Raw genomic sequence first — 13,240 nt, 5'->3', positions numbered from 1 at the left:
ATAATCGTGTTTTCACGTTCGCAAGCTCTCAACGATCATATTCTGCTGTTGCACAATATTCTACTGCGCCCCATAGTGTCTTGGTGGTAAAGTGCAGGCAGTCAAAGGCATACTGTCATTCACAGGAGATTAATGCTGGTGCGCGTAGTTCTTTTGGAAAACGTGTTTATTTTAGAATATTTATCATATAAATAAATATAAATAATACTCATTACATTGACATTTATAGACCACGTCTCCACTGAGATCTCTCAGAACACGGACATGAAGAAGGAGTCGACCGCGGTGAGTGGTCCCAGGAGACCGTCTGTGTACATCAGATGCTCCTCTGAAGTGTTACGTATATAATAATAATAATAGATTTAATTTAAAAGTGCCTTTCTCGAACTCAAGGACACTGTACAGAAAACAAAGAGAAGCCAAAAACCCCCAAAACAAACAAAAAACTGAGCAAAAATATGAGATAAAATCATATTAAAAAAGAACGAAGAAAGTTGTAAAAGCTTAGGCAGCTATGGGGGGATAGTGTTACTCAGGACCTCTGCCATGCTGTAGGAAGGCCAGTCTGAACAGATGGGTCCTGAGTCTGGTCTTGAATGTATGGAGAGTATGGGATGGCTGGTGGAAGGGCTGGAACACAGCTTGGGTGCAGCAACAGAAAGTGTAATTTTTGAACGGGCCTTGTCTGACTGTGTATGTATACAGTGTGTAACTGATTGATGTTGTTGTTTGTGTGTCTCTGATGTGTAACTGATTGTGGTGTGAGTGTCTGATGATTGTCGTGTGTGTGTGTTTCTGATGTGTAACTGTTTGTTGTGTGTGTGTGTGTGTGTGTGTGTGTGTGTGTGTGTGTGTGTGATCCTCAGAGAGTGGGGGTGGCTCCTCTGGTCCCCGTGTCTCTGCTTCCTACTGAGCCCCTGGAGAAGCAGAAATGGCCTCTCATCAGGTGGGTGTCCACACTGTCCCCACTGTCCACACTGTCCACACTGTCCACACTGTCCACACTGTCCACACTGTCCACACGCCCCCCAGGGGCCCATTCCACTAAGGTGGATTATCTTCTAAGCCTCGATAAAGTTCTAAGCCTCGATAATGTTAGCTTGCGTTCGGTTCCATCAATGTGGCTCAAATAATTCGCTGCTTGGTTGAGCTCCTTCTGAGTCAGATATAATTAGCCTGGTCGCGAGCAGGCTAAAAGACTGGCTAAAGTAATACGTGCGTCAAAAAAGGCTCACAGGCGGAAACTACATCCCGAACGACAGTTCCATCAAGTGTCTTTTAGGAAATATTAGTTCCCACTTCACACGAGATAGATAGATTAGATAGTTTGACTGTGTGATAGATAGATAATTTGATAATTTGAAAGTGTGATCGATCGATCGATAGTTTGATTGTGTGATAGATAACCTGATATTTTGAAAGTGTGATAGATAGATAGATCGATGGATAAATAAATTAAAAAGTGTAAAAAATAAAATAAAATAAATAGGTATGTCTATCAACTTGCATTGCATTTGACACAGCGGTCTGGCTGGCGCAGTGGTTAAGGCAACCAACTAGAGTTCTGAAGGTTGCGAGTTCGAGACTTGACTAAGTGATTTATTTATTATTTTTTACATTTAACCGAAGATTTCATGCAAAGGCTTCAAACACCATTGTAATCGTGTCAGTTCTTGTAAATTAGCCTGCACCATCATTTTATAGCCTACATACTTTTTTAGATGAGATTTTAGATTAGATTCAGACAACGAAATGCAGTAAAAAGTGCGTCCGAAGAGGGATTTGAACCACCGTCTAAAAATGACGAATAGATACCAGTGCCGCCCCCCCAACGGGACCTCCCGCCCCCGCAAGAAAAATGTTCAATGTCAATTTGGTTCATGTTTTTTTTTTTTTAATAATGATATTTTTCTCCCAGTTGTATATGGCCGAAATATGTTTATTATGTGGTCGAAATATGTTTATTCTGTGTCATTTGCCTAATTTATGTGCACCCTCATTTAATATGTTTCTCCTCTGTGCGTTTTGCTGCCACGCTTGTCCGCTTGTCTCCTCGTTTCACGAAGGGCGGGGCTCAGCTCCCTCCACACACACGCTCTGACGTGCTAATCTCAAACAAGCCATTCGTCTCTGCTGTAAGTGCAAATAAAGGCAATAATATATTGGCAATAACAATAATAGTTTTAGTAATGGACGGACGTAGACCCCAAACCTCTGACAAGCAGGCTAACTTCCCGCGTTTATTAAACGCACCCAACCCGAATCTGGCGATATGGACGATTTTAGACGCTTTTTAGGGGTGCTTGAGTATCCCTAAATTTCATCTCAGCACGACCTAAAAAAGAATAATCATTATTATTATTATCATTATTATTATTATTATTATTTTCTGAAATCATTCTAGCCCAATTACAGTCATGATGTTACACACTCCGGTCCAGTAGCCTACATACACGCACCTCGTTGGTCCGCAAGTAGTCTCGCGCTTCGCCCGGAGAATAATTGTTTAGCGCGCGAGTGTGTGTGTGAGAGAGAGAGAGACAGATGAAGTAAGAAGTCAGCAGATGAAAGTAAGCAAAGTAAGTAACCGTAGCAAATATAATTTCTGAATTTCTGACAGAAAACATTGGTTCAAATTGTTCGTTATTATTGTGACTTAACTAGAAAGTGTCTGATTGTAGTTCCATGGTGACTAGAAAGTGTCTAGTTCCATTGTGTGAATAGTGTTAACGAACTAGCAAGCTAGCTAGCTAGCTCAGAGGTGATTAGTAATAATAGATGGTAGTAGTAATAATCAGTGTTTCCTCCAGGAATTTTTACATTGGTGGCGGGTAGCCCTGACCGCGCGCGCAGCGGTCAAAACAACGACGTAATTTCAGCCAAAACTAGAGGATGGCCCAAAAAAAATATATGAAAATACAGAATATAAACTTGTGACTGACAGTCACATACACACACACAAAGATAATCAGCTATAATATAATACGAATTACAATAATTACAGAAGTAAAATCACAGTCAGATGGAGCATTCGGTAAACAGCTGAGTATCAGCTGAGTTAAAGAAAACAAACTCTTACCTTTGATGACACCCACATCAGCCCTGTTTTCCCGTACTTCTCCTGTGTGTCTCTTATTGTCTGTGTCTGCATGTTTTTCCAGCATGTAATTCCGTTGTCAATAAAAAAATCGTTTCCTCTTCTTTTCCCCTTGACACTGTGTCGTTGCTAAAGTGACGGCACATAAGAATCGTTTTTTGACTTGCTAATGTCTGCTGATACACCACCACAGCTAGCCGATGCTGATGGCTCTCCCGCTGTAGCTTATTTGTGCACCTAGCTAGCTAGATCAGCTTTTTGTATCTTTTAGATGCTAGGCTGATCCGGAGGCTGGATGCTGAACGTAGCACTTGAAACTGGCGCCGCTCTCTGGGGGGTATTCCATCAACATCGCTAAAAGAAAATCCAGGTTTAGTCTGACAAGTCTCGCGAGAGTTCCTAAAAATATCCAGGCATATTCTGACAAGTCTCGCGAGAGTTATCCAAAATAAGCCAGGATTTTCCTTTAGCGACGTTGATGGAATACCCCCCTGGACTGCAGCTGCTCCCGCGTTAGCATTAGCATCCATCTTTTCTTCTCCCTTCTCACCGTCACGAGCTCAAATTACACTTGTCGGCCGATCTAACTCTTAACACTCACTTACAGGACTTCTGACACCATGTCGTGTTATTCTATTAAACATACACGTGAGTCCTTCTGTATTTCAATGTAGTGTCTTTATTTTAACTCGCTCTGTAAGCTCTACAATACCGGTCTCTTGTTGTCTCGTCGTAACCTGCCCACCTGACCTGATGTCACTACGGTGGCCTGTACACAGAATACCACAGTTCACATTTAGACCAATCAGGAGCCCTTGTGTCACGTCGTCAACTGAATGTTTAATGTCATTAATCTGATTTTGGATCAGCGGTTAGAGAGAGATGGGCGTGGATTTAGGTGCACTTTTAGTCAACATCCATTATAGCGCTGATCTAGGATCAGATATATTTTAATCAGCTTTATTTTATTTATTTATTTTAAGAACTTTTTTTTTTTTTTTTTGTGTGGACTGAATCAATTTGTGGCGGAGGAAATTCATTCGTGGCGGCCCGCCACCAATAAATGCATATAGAGGAAACACTGCGTTTACTGTCGACTGTTAGCTATATATGCTTGGCTCGTTTGCAGGAGATATTGTATGAAATATGAATAGCTCATATTGGGACTATTGTGCGTTAATGATCTGTAGTCCTGATTGTCCACACGTCATACATTCCTCGAGACCACTCGAGTTCGCACTTGGTGCGAATTCCGAACTTTACTTCTTTTACTTTTTACAGGCCAGGAAACAACCCGCCGTTCTATTGACATGGCCAGTGTTGTCAGATTGGACACCGGTTGAATGAATTGATCAGAGATTAAACCGACTGTTTACTGTCGATGATGAGTGTTGACTTGTAAACAATGCTTTTGTGCTGCTGTTTTCCCAGAGAGCAAAGAGTTGTGATGGCAAAGAGGATCGCTGACAAGGAGCTGACTGACAGGAACTGGGATCAGGAAGATGAAGGGGAGGAGGTGGGTTGCAAGATGACTTCTGCTACAGTTCCAGAGCCCCCCTGCTGTGAGATGTGTGGTTGCATTATTGCTCACACGTTCTCAAGACAGGCGTGGTTAATTGGCACTGGTCTCTTTTTGATATATGGTGCAGTGGAGGTAGACATTTAAGGATGTGGCTCATTGCAATGCATGGAACGGCCTCAGACACATCTTTGAATTCCTCATTCCATGCATTGCAATGAGCTATGTCCTCTGATTGCTGGCTCCACCAGCCTCCCCTGGTGTCATGCAGACGCCAAGTTTGAGCATCACAGCAGATAACAATGAATACTAACATACATGCATGTGTGACAAACAGTTTTCATGGCAACATTCAGAAAATATATGGAGGATCAAGTCAAGATCATGAAGTGTAATTTCCTTTTGTTTTTTTTACACTGCGTACTTCAGGCAGGGATGTTTTCAATCGCAAGTGACGATGTGATGAAAAGCAGGCCAATCAAGAAGGCCAAACGTCGAAATCCCGGCGCAGAGGTAATGTCCCTGAAACGATCACACATGCATGCAGGGTTCCCACGGGGCCTTGAAATCCTTGAAAGTTTGTGAATTTGACAAAAAGAAATCAAGGTCTTAAAAGTTTTTGAAAATAGACGGGTCATTGAAAGTGCTTGAATTCCCCCTCTCTTTCTCTCTCTCTCTAAAAATATATATATTCAAAAATGTTTTACTTAGCTCCTTTTCTCTGTATTGCTTAACTTGACACATATTTCACAATACCAGTATATTGTTTTGTTTTGCTGTGCTGTGGTAGAGAAGGCAAGAGACCATCTAGTGTTCACACATTCAAGCCTCTCTTTTTAATTATTGTCTGTGAGCGGATAGTTCTTATTATATAAATTCTCATCTAGATCTGTCTCAAACTATGCCGTGTTGGGTCCTTGAGGGATTTGAGGGAATTGAGTCTTGAAAGTCCTTGAAAGGTGCTTGAATTTGATGTTTCAGAAGTAGTGGGAACCCTGTGCATGCCGCCAGGCAGGGCAGGGTTACCTCAAGTTCATTCAGACGATGCTTCCATGCCAACACTCTGACATGCCTTTGTCTTGTACATCATCTCGTTCAACCTTGAATAATCCATGAGTTTCCTGTCTTTGCCCCCAGGGTGACAGCGCAGGAGCTTTTAAAGTCTTTAAAGGGTTCTCTCTGGCCCTGACAACGCCGTCTGCCGGAGGTGGAGTCACAGCCTTTTCTGGGTTTGGGAACGGCACCGGTTTCAAAGGCCTTACTGGTCTGACCAATGGAAACAGTGGCGCTCCTGCCTTTGGTGGCTTTGCCAGCCCTGCTACAGCCACCACCACCCCAGGTAAGGGAGAGTTTAGGCTTCACTCATCAGAGAGTCGTAAACTGCATGGTAACACTTTTATTGGGGTTCATGGGTAAATTATTGCATTTTACATTTACATTTTTAGCATCTAGCAGACGCCTTTATCCAAAGCAACTTAGAACAAATACGTTTGACTATGCAAGTGATTCATCTATCCACCAGTCATAGCAGGAAAAGTAATCTATGCTCAGGCCTGGGGCCATTGGCAGTCGTCGTGCTAGAAGCAGGAAGATCTTTTTTTTTTCTTCCATTATGACACTGGGGAAACAGTACAGGGGAGTAGTAGATGTCTCAGGAGGATCCCAAGCAGTAGGAAAAGGGTTCTAGGCATTTTGGCACATTAAAAACAATAGATCTAAGTAAAGAAAGGCCTGTATATCGTAATTAGGGATGCACTCAAACTAAGGAAACAAGTGCGTACGGGCAATTTATTTATTTATTGCCATTTTTTCTACCATTGCTTAAATTAAATAAATATAGCTTTTTATTCATGCTTGTAGGCCTATGTTTGGTAATGTAAAATGATAATGATGACCAAACACCATCATTATCACGTGTTTGAAATTGTATATACTTAATGTTACGCAATATTTCCTCATTTCATGAAAGATGTAAAATAGGCTACTGTGATCCCATCAGTTTCTAGTGATCGCTTAGCTTAGAAGTCACAAAAACGGATGCTCGTTGTCGTTCAGAGAACAGATGCCAAACTGCCGACATGTTTGCTGTAATATGACTTGGCAGTAGGCACTAGTTAGTAGGCAGTCGTCCGTCAATGCTCATGTCATTCACAGAACAGCATGGGTTGCTTGCACTGTTTGATCACGTCATAAACGTCTTGTTGTCTGTTCGGTAAACATTCGGTCTTTCCCCACATTCAGACGAACACCGAATGTGCTTTTTGTGCTATTTTCTGCCAAATACGTTCGGTTCCTGAAATGTCTGTGCATTCCTAATAGTAATGGTCTTTCCCAGAACTCCCCCCCTCCTCACCAGGATTCACACACATGTTGCTTTCCTTCATGGGATTGGAAACCATGAAGTGATGGGATTTCCTACACATGTGGGAGGCAGAATGCCACCTGGTTTATTATCCCACTCAGTTCACTCTAAGCCACCCTTATGGAGGATATAGGCTCAGTTCACTCTAAGCCACCCTTATGGAGGATATAGGCTCAGTTCACTCTAAGCCACCCTTATGTAGGATATAGGCTCAGTTCACTCTAAGCCACCCTTATGGAGGATATAGGCTCAGTTCACTCTAAGCCACCCTTATGGAGGATAGAGGCTCTCGCACTCCTTTGAAAATGAATGTTCATTTTATGTCAGCTACCAGTGGTGGTCCACTGTTAATATGTAATTGAGTTGAAAATCTTCCATTGTTGAAGGCTGGGGTGGGGAAGCGGGGGGTGGGGGGGGGATCTGGCATTAGTGTGTGTGTGTGTGTGTGTGTGTGTGTGTGTGTGTGTGTGTGTGTGTGTGTGTGCACCCGATGTGGCCTCCCGTCTCTTTCACTGCACGGTGCTTGAGGGCAGAATGACAGAGCTGCAGTGCTCCAGTCAGCCGAGGAGGACCCGTGGGGGAGGGGTGCTGTCACAGCCGCATAGGCACACAGCCCTCCTCCCCCTTCTCCCCCTTCCCTACTATTAAACACAAGCCAGGCTACCTCTGAGGTATTTCTGCTTCTCTCTCTGTGCAGCAGGAGTCAAACTCCCTCTCTCTCTCACCCCCCCCCTCCCCTTCCTCTCTCTCCATCTCTTAGGTTCATTAACATTCAGCGGTCCATCCTCCACCACCGCCGCTGCATCTGCCGATGACATCACAGCCAAGCAGACCAATGGCTCCGCCCCCAGCCTGGCTCAGAGCTCCACCACCACCAGCAGCAGCAGCAGCAGCAGCGGCAACAAGGAGTACAGCCGGCAGCTGACGGCGCTCAACTGCTCCGTGCGGGACTGGATCACCAAGCACGTCAACGGCAACCCCCTGTGTGACCTCAACCCCATCTTCAGGGACTATGAGCAGCACCTGGCCAGCATCGAGAAGAAGTACGGAGGCTCAGCCTCGGCCGGAGGTGGGGGGGCCGGGGGGGCGGGGGCCAGCGCCTCTTCTGCAGCAGCAGCAGGAGGCGGCTCGGAGAAGAGCAAGGCGCCGGGGGAGAAGAAGCAGGGGGGGGCAGGGGGGCTCCAGCCGACCGGCGTCGCAGCCCAGTTCTCCAGCGGTAGCGGTGGCAGCGGCTCGGTAGTCACGGCGACAGTACCGACGCCAGCCGTCACCCCCCCGTCTTTGTTCTCGTTTGGCAAGGACAGCGCCGCAGCCCCGGAGAAGACTCCGGTCCCCGCCGGCATATCCTTTAGCTTCGGCCAAAAGGTGGACAGTGCGGTGCTGGGCTCCCTGGGGTCCGGGGGCGTGCCCACCCCCAGCTTCTCCTTCTCCTCCACAGCCTCCTCTCTGTTCGGGACGCCGGGCTCCGCCGCCTCACCCGCCTCCGCCAGCTTCTCCTTCAGCGGGGCGAAAACCAAGGCTGCCGCCAAGACTACAGGTACGCTACGGGGCAGGGGGGGGTTCATGTGTTCAGTTTAGACTACAGGTATGGGGCAGGGGGGGTTAATGTGTTGAGTTTAGGGCAGTTTGAAGTGAACTCTCTACCATACGTTGTTATATCAGCACATTTCTAATGTCCCCACAAACACAGTACATCACTTAATTCATGTTTGCTGTTTGCTGTGTAAATGTTATTTTCATTTTGGCATGGTATACCAGTAGTCATTTCAACTAACTTCAGCTACAGAACTGTAGGTTAAACATCTTGACTTGTTCAGAAATGTGAAGGCAGTACCTAAGTCAGTTCACAGATTTTGTATTTGTACTAGATTTAGGAATACATGTACAAAAATAATCATAACAGACAATTGCAATGTCAGTTAGTTAATTATGCCTATCAATTCTACTGTTAATATGAAACATTTGCTCATATTCAAATTAAGTAATGTACGCAATAACTGAGCTTAGTATATAACTGCTGAGCAAAATGAATACAATGGTAGTCTGCATATTGCCAATTAGCTAATGTTGTTAGTGATATGTTTGAAGATAATGAATTGCACTAATGAACGCTGTGTGTGATTACACCTGTATGCAGTGGAATTTTTGTAACAATAAGAAATAGCAAAGATACAGAGGATTATGTAGGTTAATCTGAAGGATTTGCTTGAAATTAAAATAGAATAAATAAGTATCGTGCTTTGAGGAAAGTTAGGCAGTAAACAGTAAAAGATTAACTGGCTAAAATAACTGGTGTGAAACATCAGCCGAAATATGTCTGGAAGTAAATCAGCTGAAACAGAACCTATGACCTGGATCCATGGTCCAGAATCATTACCCACCAAGGACGGGACGCACTGAGATATGGACACGAATGAAAGCTTTACAAAATGTAGTTATATAAAAAAACAATAATATATAAAACATTTATTGACATGGTAAACTTGCTCAGAATGCCAGTTTGTGAAAGGCTATTGCAGGGTCATCCGTACGTAATATGTATGTATTATATTAGGCTATGTAGTGATGTATGTTCAGTAGTGATATTATATAGTGATGTATGTTCAGTAGTGATATTATTTATGTAGTGATGTATGTTCAGTAGTGATATTATTTATGTAGTGATGTGTTCAGTAGTGATATTATGTAGTGATGTGTTCAGTAGTGATATTATGTAGTGATGTATGTTCAGTAGTGATATTATTTATGTAGTGATGTATGTTCAGTAGTGATATTATTTATGTAGTGATGTATGTTCAGTAGTGATATTATGTAGTGATGTATGTTCAGTAGTGATATTATGTAGTGATGTGTTCAGTAGTGATATTATGTAGTGATGTATGTTCAGTAGTGATATTATGTAGTGATGTATGTTCAGTAGTGATATTATGTAGTGATGTGTTCAGTAGTGATATTATGTAGTGATGTATGTTCAGTAGTGATATTATGTAGTGATGTGTTCAGTAGTGATATTATGTAGTGATGTGTTCAGTAGTGATATTATGTAGTGATGTATGTTCAGTAGTGATATTATGTAGTGATGTATGTTCAGTAGTGATATTATTTATGTAGTGATGTATGTTCAGTAGTGATATTATGTAGTGATGTATGTTCAGTAGTGATATTATGTAGTGATGTATGTTCAGTAGTGATATTATGTAGTGATGTATGTTCAGTAGTGATATTATGTAGTGATGTATGTTCAGTAGTGATATTATGTAGTGATGTGTTCAGTAGTGATATTATGTAGTGATGTATGTTCAGTAGTGATATTATTTATGTAGTGATGTATGTTCAGTAGTGATATTATGTAGTGATGTGTTCAGTAGTGATATTATATAGTGATGTATGTTCAGTAGTGATATTATGTAGTGATGTATGTTCAGTAGTGATATTATGTAGTGATGTATGTTCAGTAGTGATATTATGTAGTGATGTATGTTCAGTAGTGATATTATTTATGTAGTGATGTATGTTCAGTAGTGATATTATGTAGTGATGTATGTTCAGTAGTGATATTATTTATGTAGTGATGTATGTTCAGTAGTGATATTATGTAGTGATGTATGTTCAGTAGTGATATTATGTAGTGATGTATGTTCAGTAGTGATATTATGTAGTGATGTATGTTCAGTAGTGATATTAACATCACCGTGCCTCTTCCTCTGCAGCTGAGAACGGGGAGGAGGAGTCAGAGGAGCCTCCCAAACCTGAGGTCAAGGAGATCAAGGAGCAGGACGCCTTCTATTCCAAAAAGTCAGTCTGGGTTTGATAGTGTGTATGGTCCAGTCACTCTGGGTTTGATAGTGTGTTGGCTTATGGTCCCGTTATGATTGATGACTTGAAAAGTTTCCTAAATCTTACACATTCAATCTATAATATTTATCTTTTAAATAACATCTTATCTATAAATATCTTATCAACATCTGTCTTATAAATATTTGACTTGTTAATGTTCATAATGATGTCAGAACAAATAATTAAACACACAGTAAATATTTACTCCTTTATTACACTGTTTGTGTTGCTTTCTCAAAAACAAGGTTCAATATTTGTATTTAAAATAGTAGAATTTAGAATGTATTATTAGAGATGGCTTTGCCACATTTTTGATGTGCAATTAATTAGATGAATGGAAGAAAATTCTACTGTAACGATAAGGTCTTTAGTCCGTTTAACATCAGTGTGGAGGATTGATTGTGATGACATTTGATGTTTGTACTGAATTCAGAAATCAGTGTCGGTCGGCAGATGGACTGATGGTGCTGCTCACACTGATCTCAAAATGACATCTGATTTTGAGATTTGTTCTCTCTCTCCCAGGTGCAAACTGTTCTACAAAAAGGAGAGTGAGTTCAAGGAGAAGGGGGTGGGCACGCTGCACCTGAAGACCACAGCAGAGGGGAAGACACAGCTGCTGGTGCGCGCTGACACCAACCTGGGTACGCTGATCTACAACATTTAGGGGGGGCTTAGCGGGTTAATCGTCGACCACGTAACCGCAGGGTTCCCGGTTCGATTCTGGCTGCGGACATATCCTGCCTGACATGTCATCCCTCCTCTCTCTCTCTCACCCATCCTTCCTGTCAAAATCTCTACTGTATCTGTCAATAAAAGGAAAAGTATGAGTGGCACTGCCCCACTCAGAAAAATTTGCTTAAATTTTATTTTATTTACAACATGTATTTATTTTTATTTTTTAGATTAGATTTTTGACGCTTTTAATCCAAAGCGATTTACAATTACAATTGACTAATTACAGGGACATTCCCCCTGGAGTAACTGAGGGCTCAGTGCCTTACTCAAGGGCACACTAGTGATGGTGTTTCAGGCGGGATTTGAACTCACAACCTGTGTAGTCCAGCTCACTATCCACTAGACCACCACATTTTTAAAGCCTAAGCTGGTGACTGACAGTGTTTTAGATCTGTATTGTCAATAGTCATCCAAATCTAACGTGTACACACTGTAACATTGCCGTAAGCCTGTTAGAGCAGCTTAAACAATGGTTTTGGCAAAGAGTGACCATAATACTCACTGAAGGATTAAGGTCATGTTAGAAGCTGCCAAACTTTTACTCCGACGCAATCATTTACTGACAAAACGTTTCGACAGCAAACTGCTTTCTTCTCCAGGGGTTTCAGGGCTTCTAAAAATGAATGTTTACCTGCCTGTTCACATCGCCCTACACATCATCTCTGTTGCCTGGGTTTGGAAGTCTCTAACGCTGCGTTGGAGATCCCTCCTGATCGATCCTTAACTCGTCCTTGTCCTCTGGCTGCTGCTGTGCTTTACGTGAGGGTGTTACAAAACACTCTCCCTGTCCCCCTAGTGGCCGTAAAGCGGTACTACCGCACACAATATTTGCAGTCTCATTCCTCCACAACGTTGCTCGGTTTCTGACAGATGTCTTCACATCTAGTTGTCGCTCGGCTCCAACTGGTGTGTATGGGAGAGGGAGGGAGAGAGAGAATGCTTAAATCTAATGCTAAATCTAGATATAGTAGCAGTATACAGAGTAGATTGTCCTACAAAGACTTAGATTTAGATTTAGTAATCTAAAAATTAATTAGACTCCTATACTTTCTTTTATTCATTTTTTTGTTTCTTTTTATTTTACTATTCGATCTTTTCAGTTTGTAAAGCGTCTGAGTGTCTAGAAAAGCGCTATATAAGTCTAATGTATTATTATTATTTTAACAACGACCTTTTCTCTGTGGTTCCCATCAGGAAACATCCTGCTGAACATCATGGTGCAGACCTCCATGCCCTGCTCCCGGATGGGCAAGAACAACGTGATGGTGGTGTGCGTGCCCAACCCGCCCGTGGACGACAAGAACCCCACCAGCCCCGTCCCCATGCTCATCCGGGTCAAAACCACCGAGGACGCCGACCAGCTTCTCAGCATCCTCCAGGAGAAGAAGGGTTAAAGTTCCCTCTGCCCCTCCCTCCCTCCCTCCCTCCACCCTGCTCAGACTTCTGAAGACCCACCACCACCACCACAGCCCAGTCCAGGCCATGATATTTTAACCAATCCCCCCCCCCCATATACCCCCATCTTAGACCCCTCCCTGTCTCCCTGTCCTAGCCCTCCCTGTCCTAGCCCTCCCTGTCCTGTCCCTCCCTGTCCCGTCCCTCCCTGTCCTGTCCCGCCCGACTCCCTGTGTCTCCTGATGATACAGGCTTGGCCTGGACCTGCCCAGCCTCATGGTCACATGGTGAA

At 43.0% G+C, this 13,240-nt stretch overlaps 1 protein-coding gene across 1 annotated transcript; it reads left to right on the top strand.

Annotated features, from left to right (window-relative positions):
- Positions 1-4,544: 4,544 nt before the first annotated feature.
- On the top strand, positions 4,545-12,947 carry LOC308164027 (nuclear pore complex protein Nup50-like; the record flags this gene model as incomplete). The annotated part of the gene is made up of 7 exons (XM_080538192.1): positions 4,545-4,613; positions 5,046-5,129; positions 5,754-5,955; positions 7,739-8,515; positions 10,689-10,773; positions 11,341-11,459; positions 12,748-12,947. 7 exons carry the CDS (start codon positions 4,545-4,547, stop codon positions 12,945-12,947), a joined length of 1,536 nt encoding a protein of 511 aa, XP_080394318.1.
- Positions 12,948-13,240: the final 293 nt, after the last annotated feature.

Source organism: Nansenia antarctica (genome assembly GCF_963989245.1).
Source record: "Nansenia antarctica genome assembly, chromosome: 8".
NCBI classification, from domain to species: domain Eukaryota; kingdom Metazoa; phylum Chordata; class Actinopteri; order Argentiniformes; family Microstomatidae; genus Nansenia; species Nansenia antarctica.
This window is presented reverse-complemented; position numbering and strand designations above follow the sequence as displayed.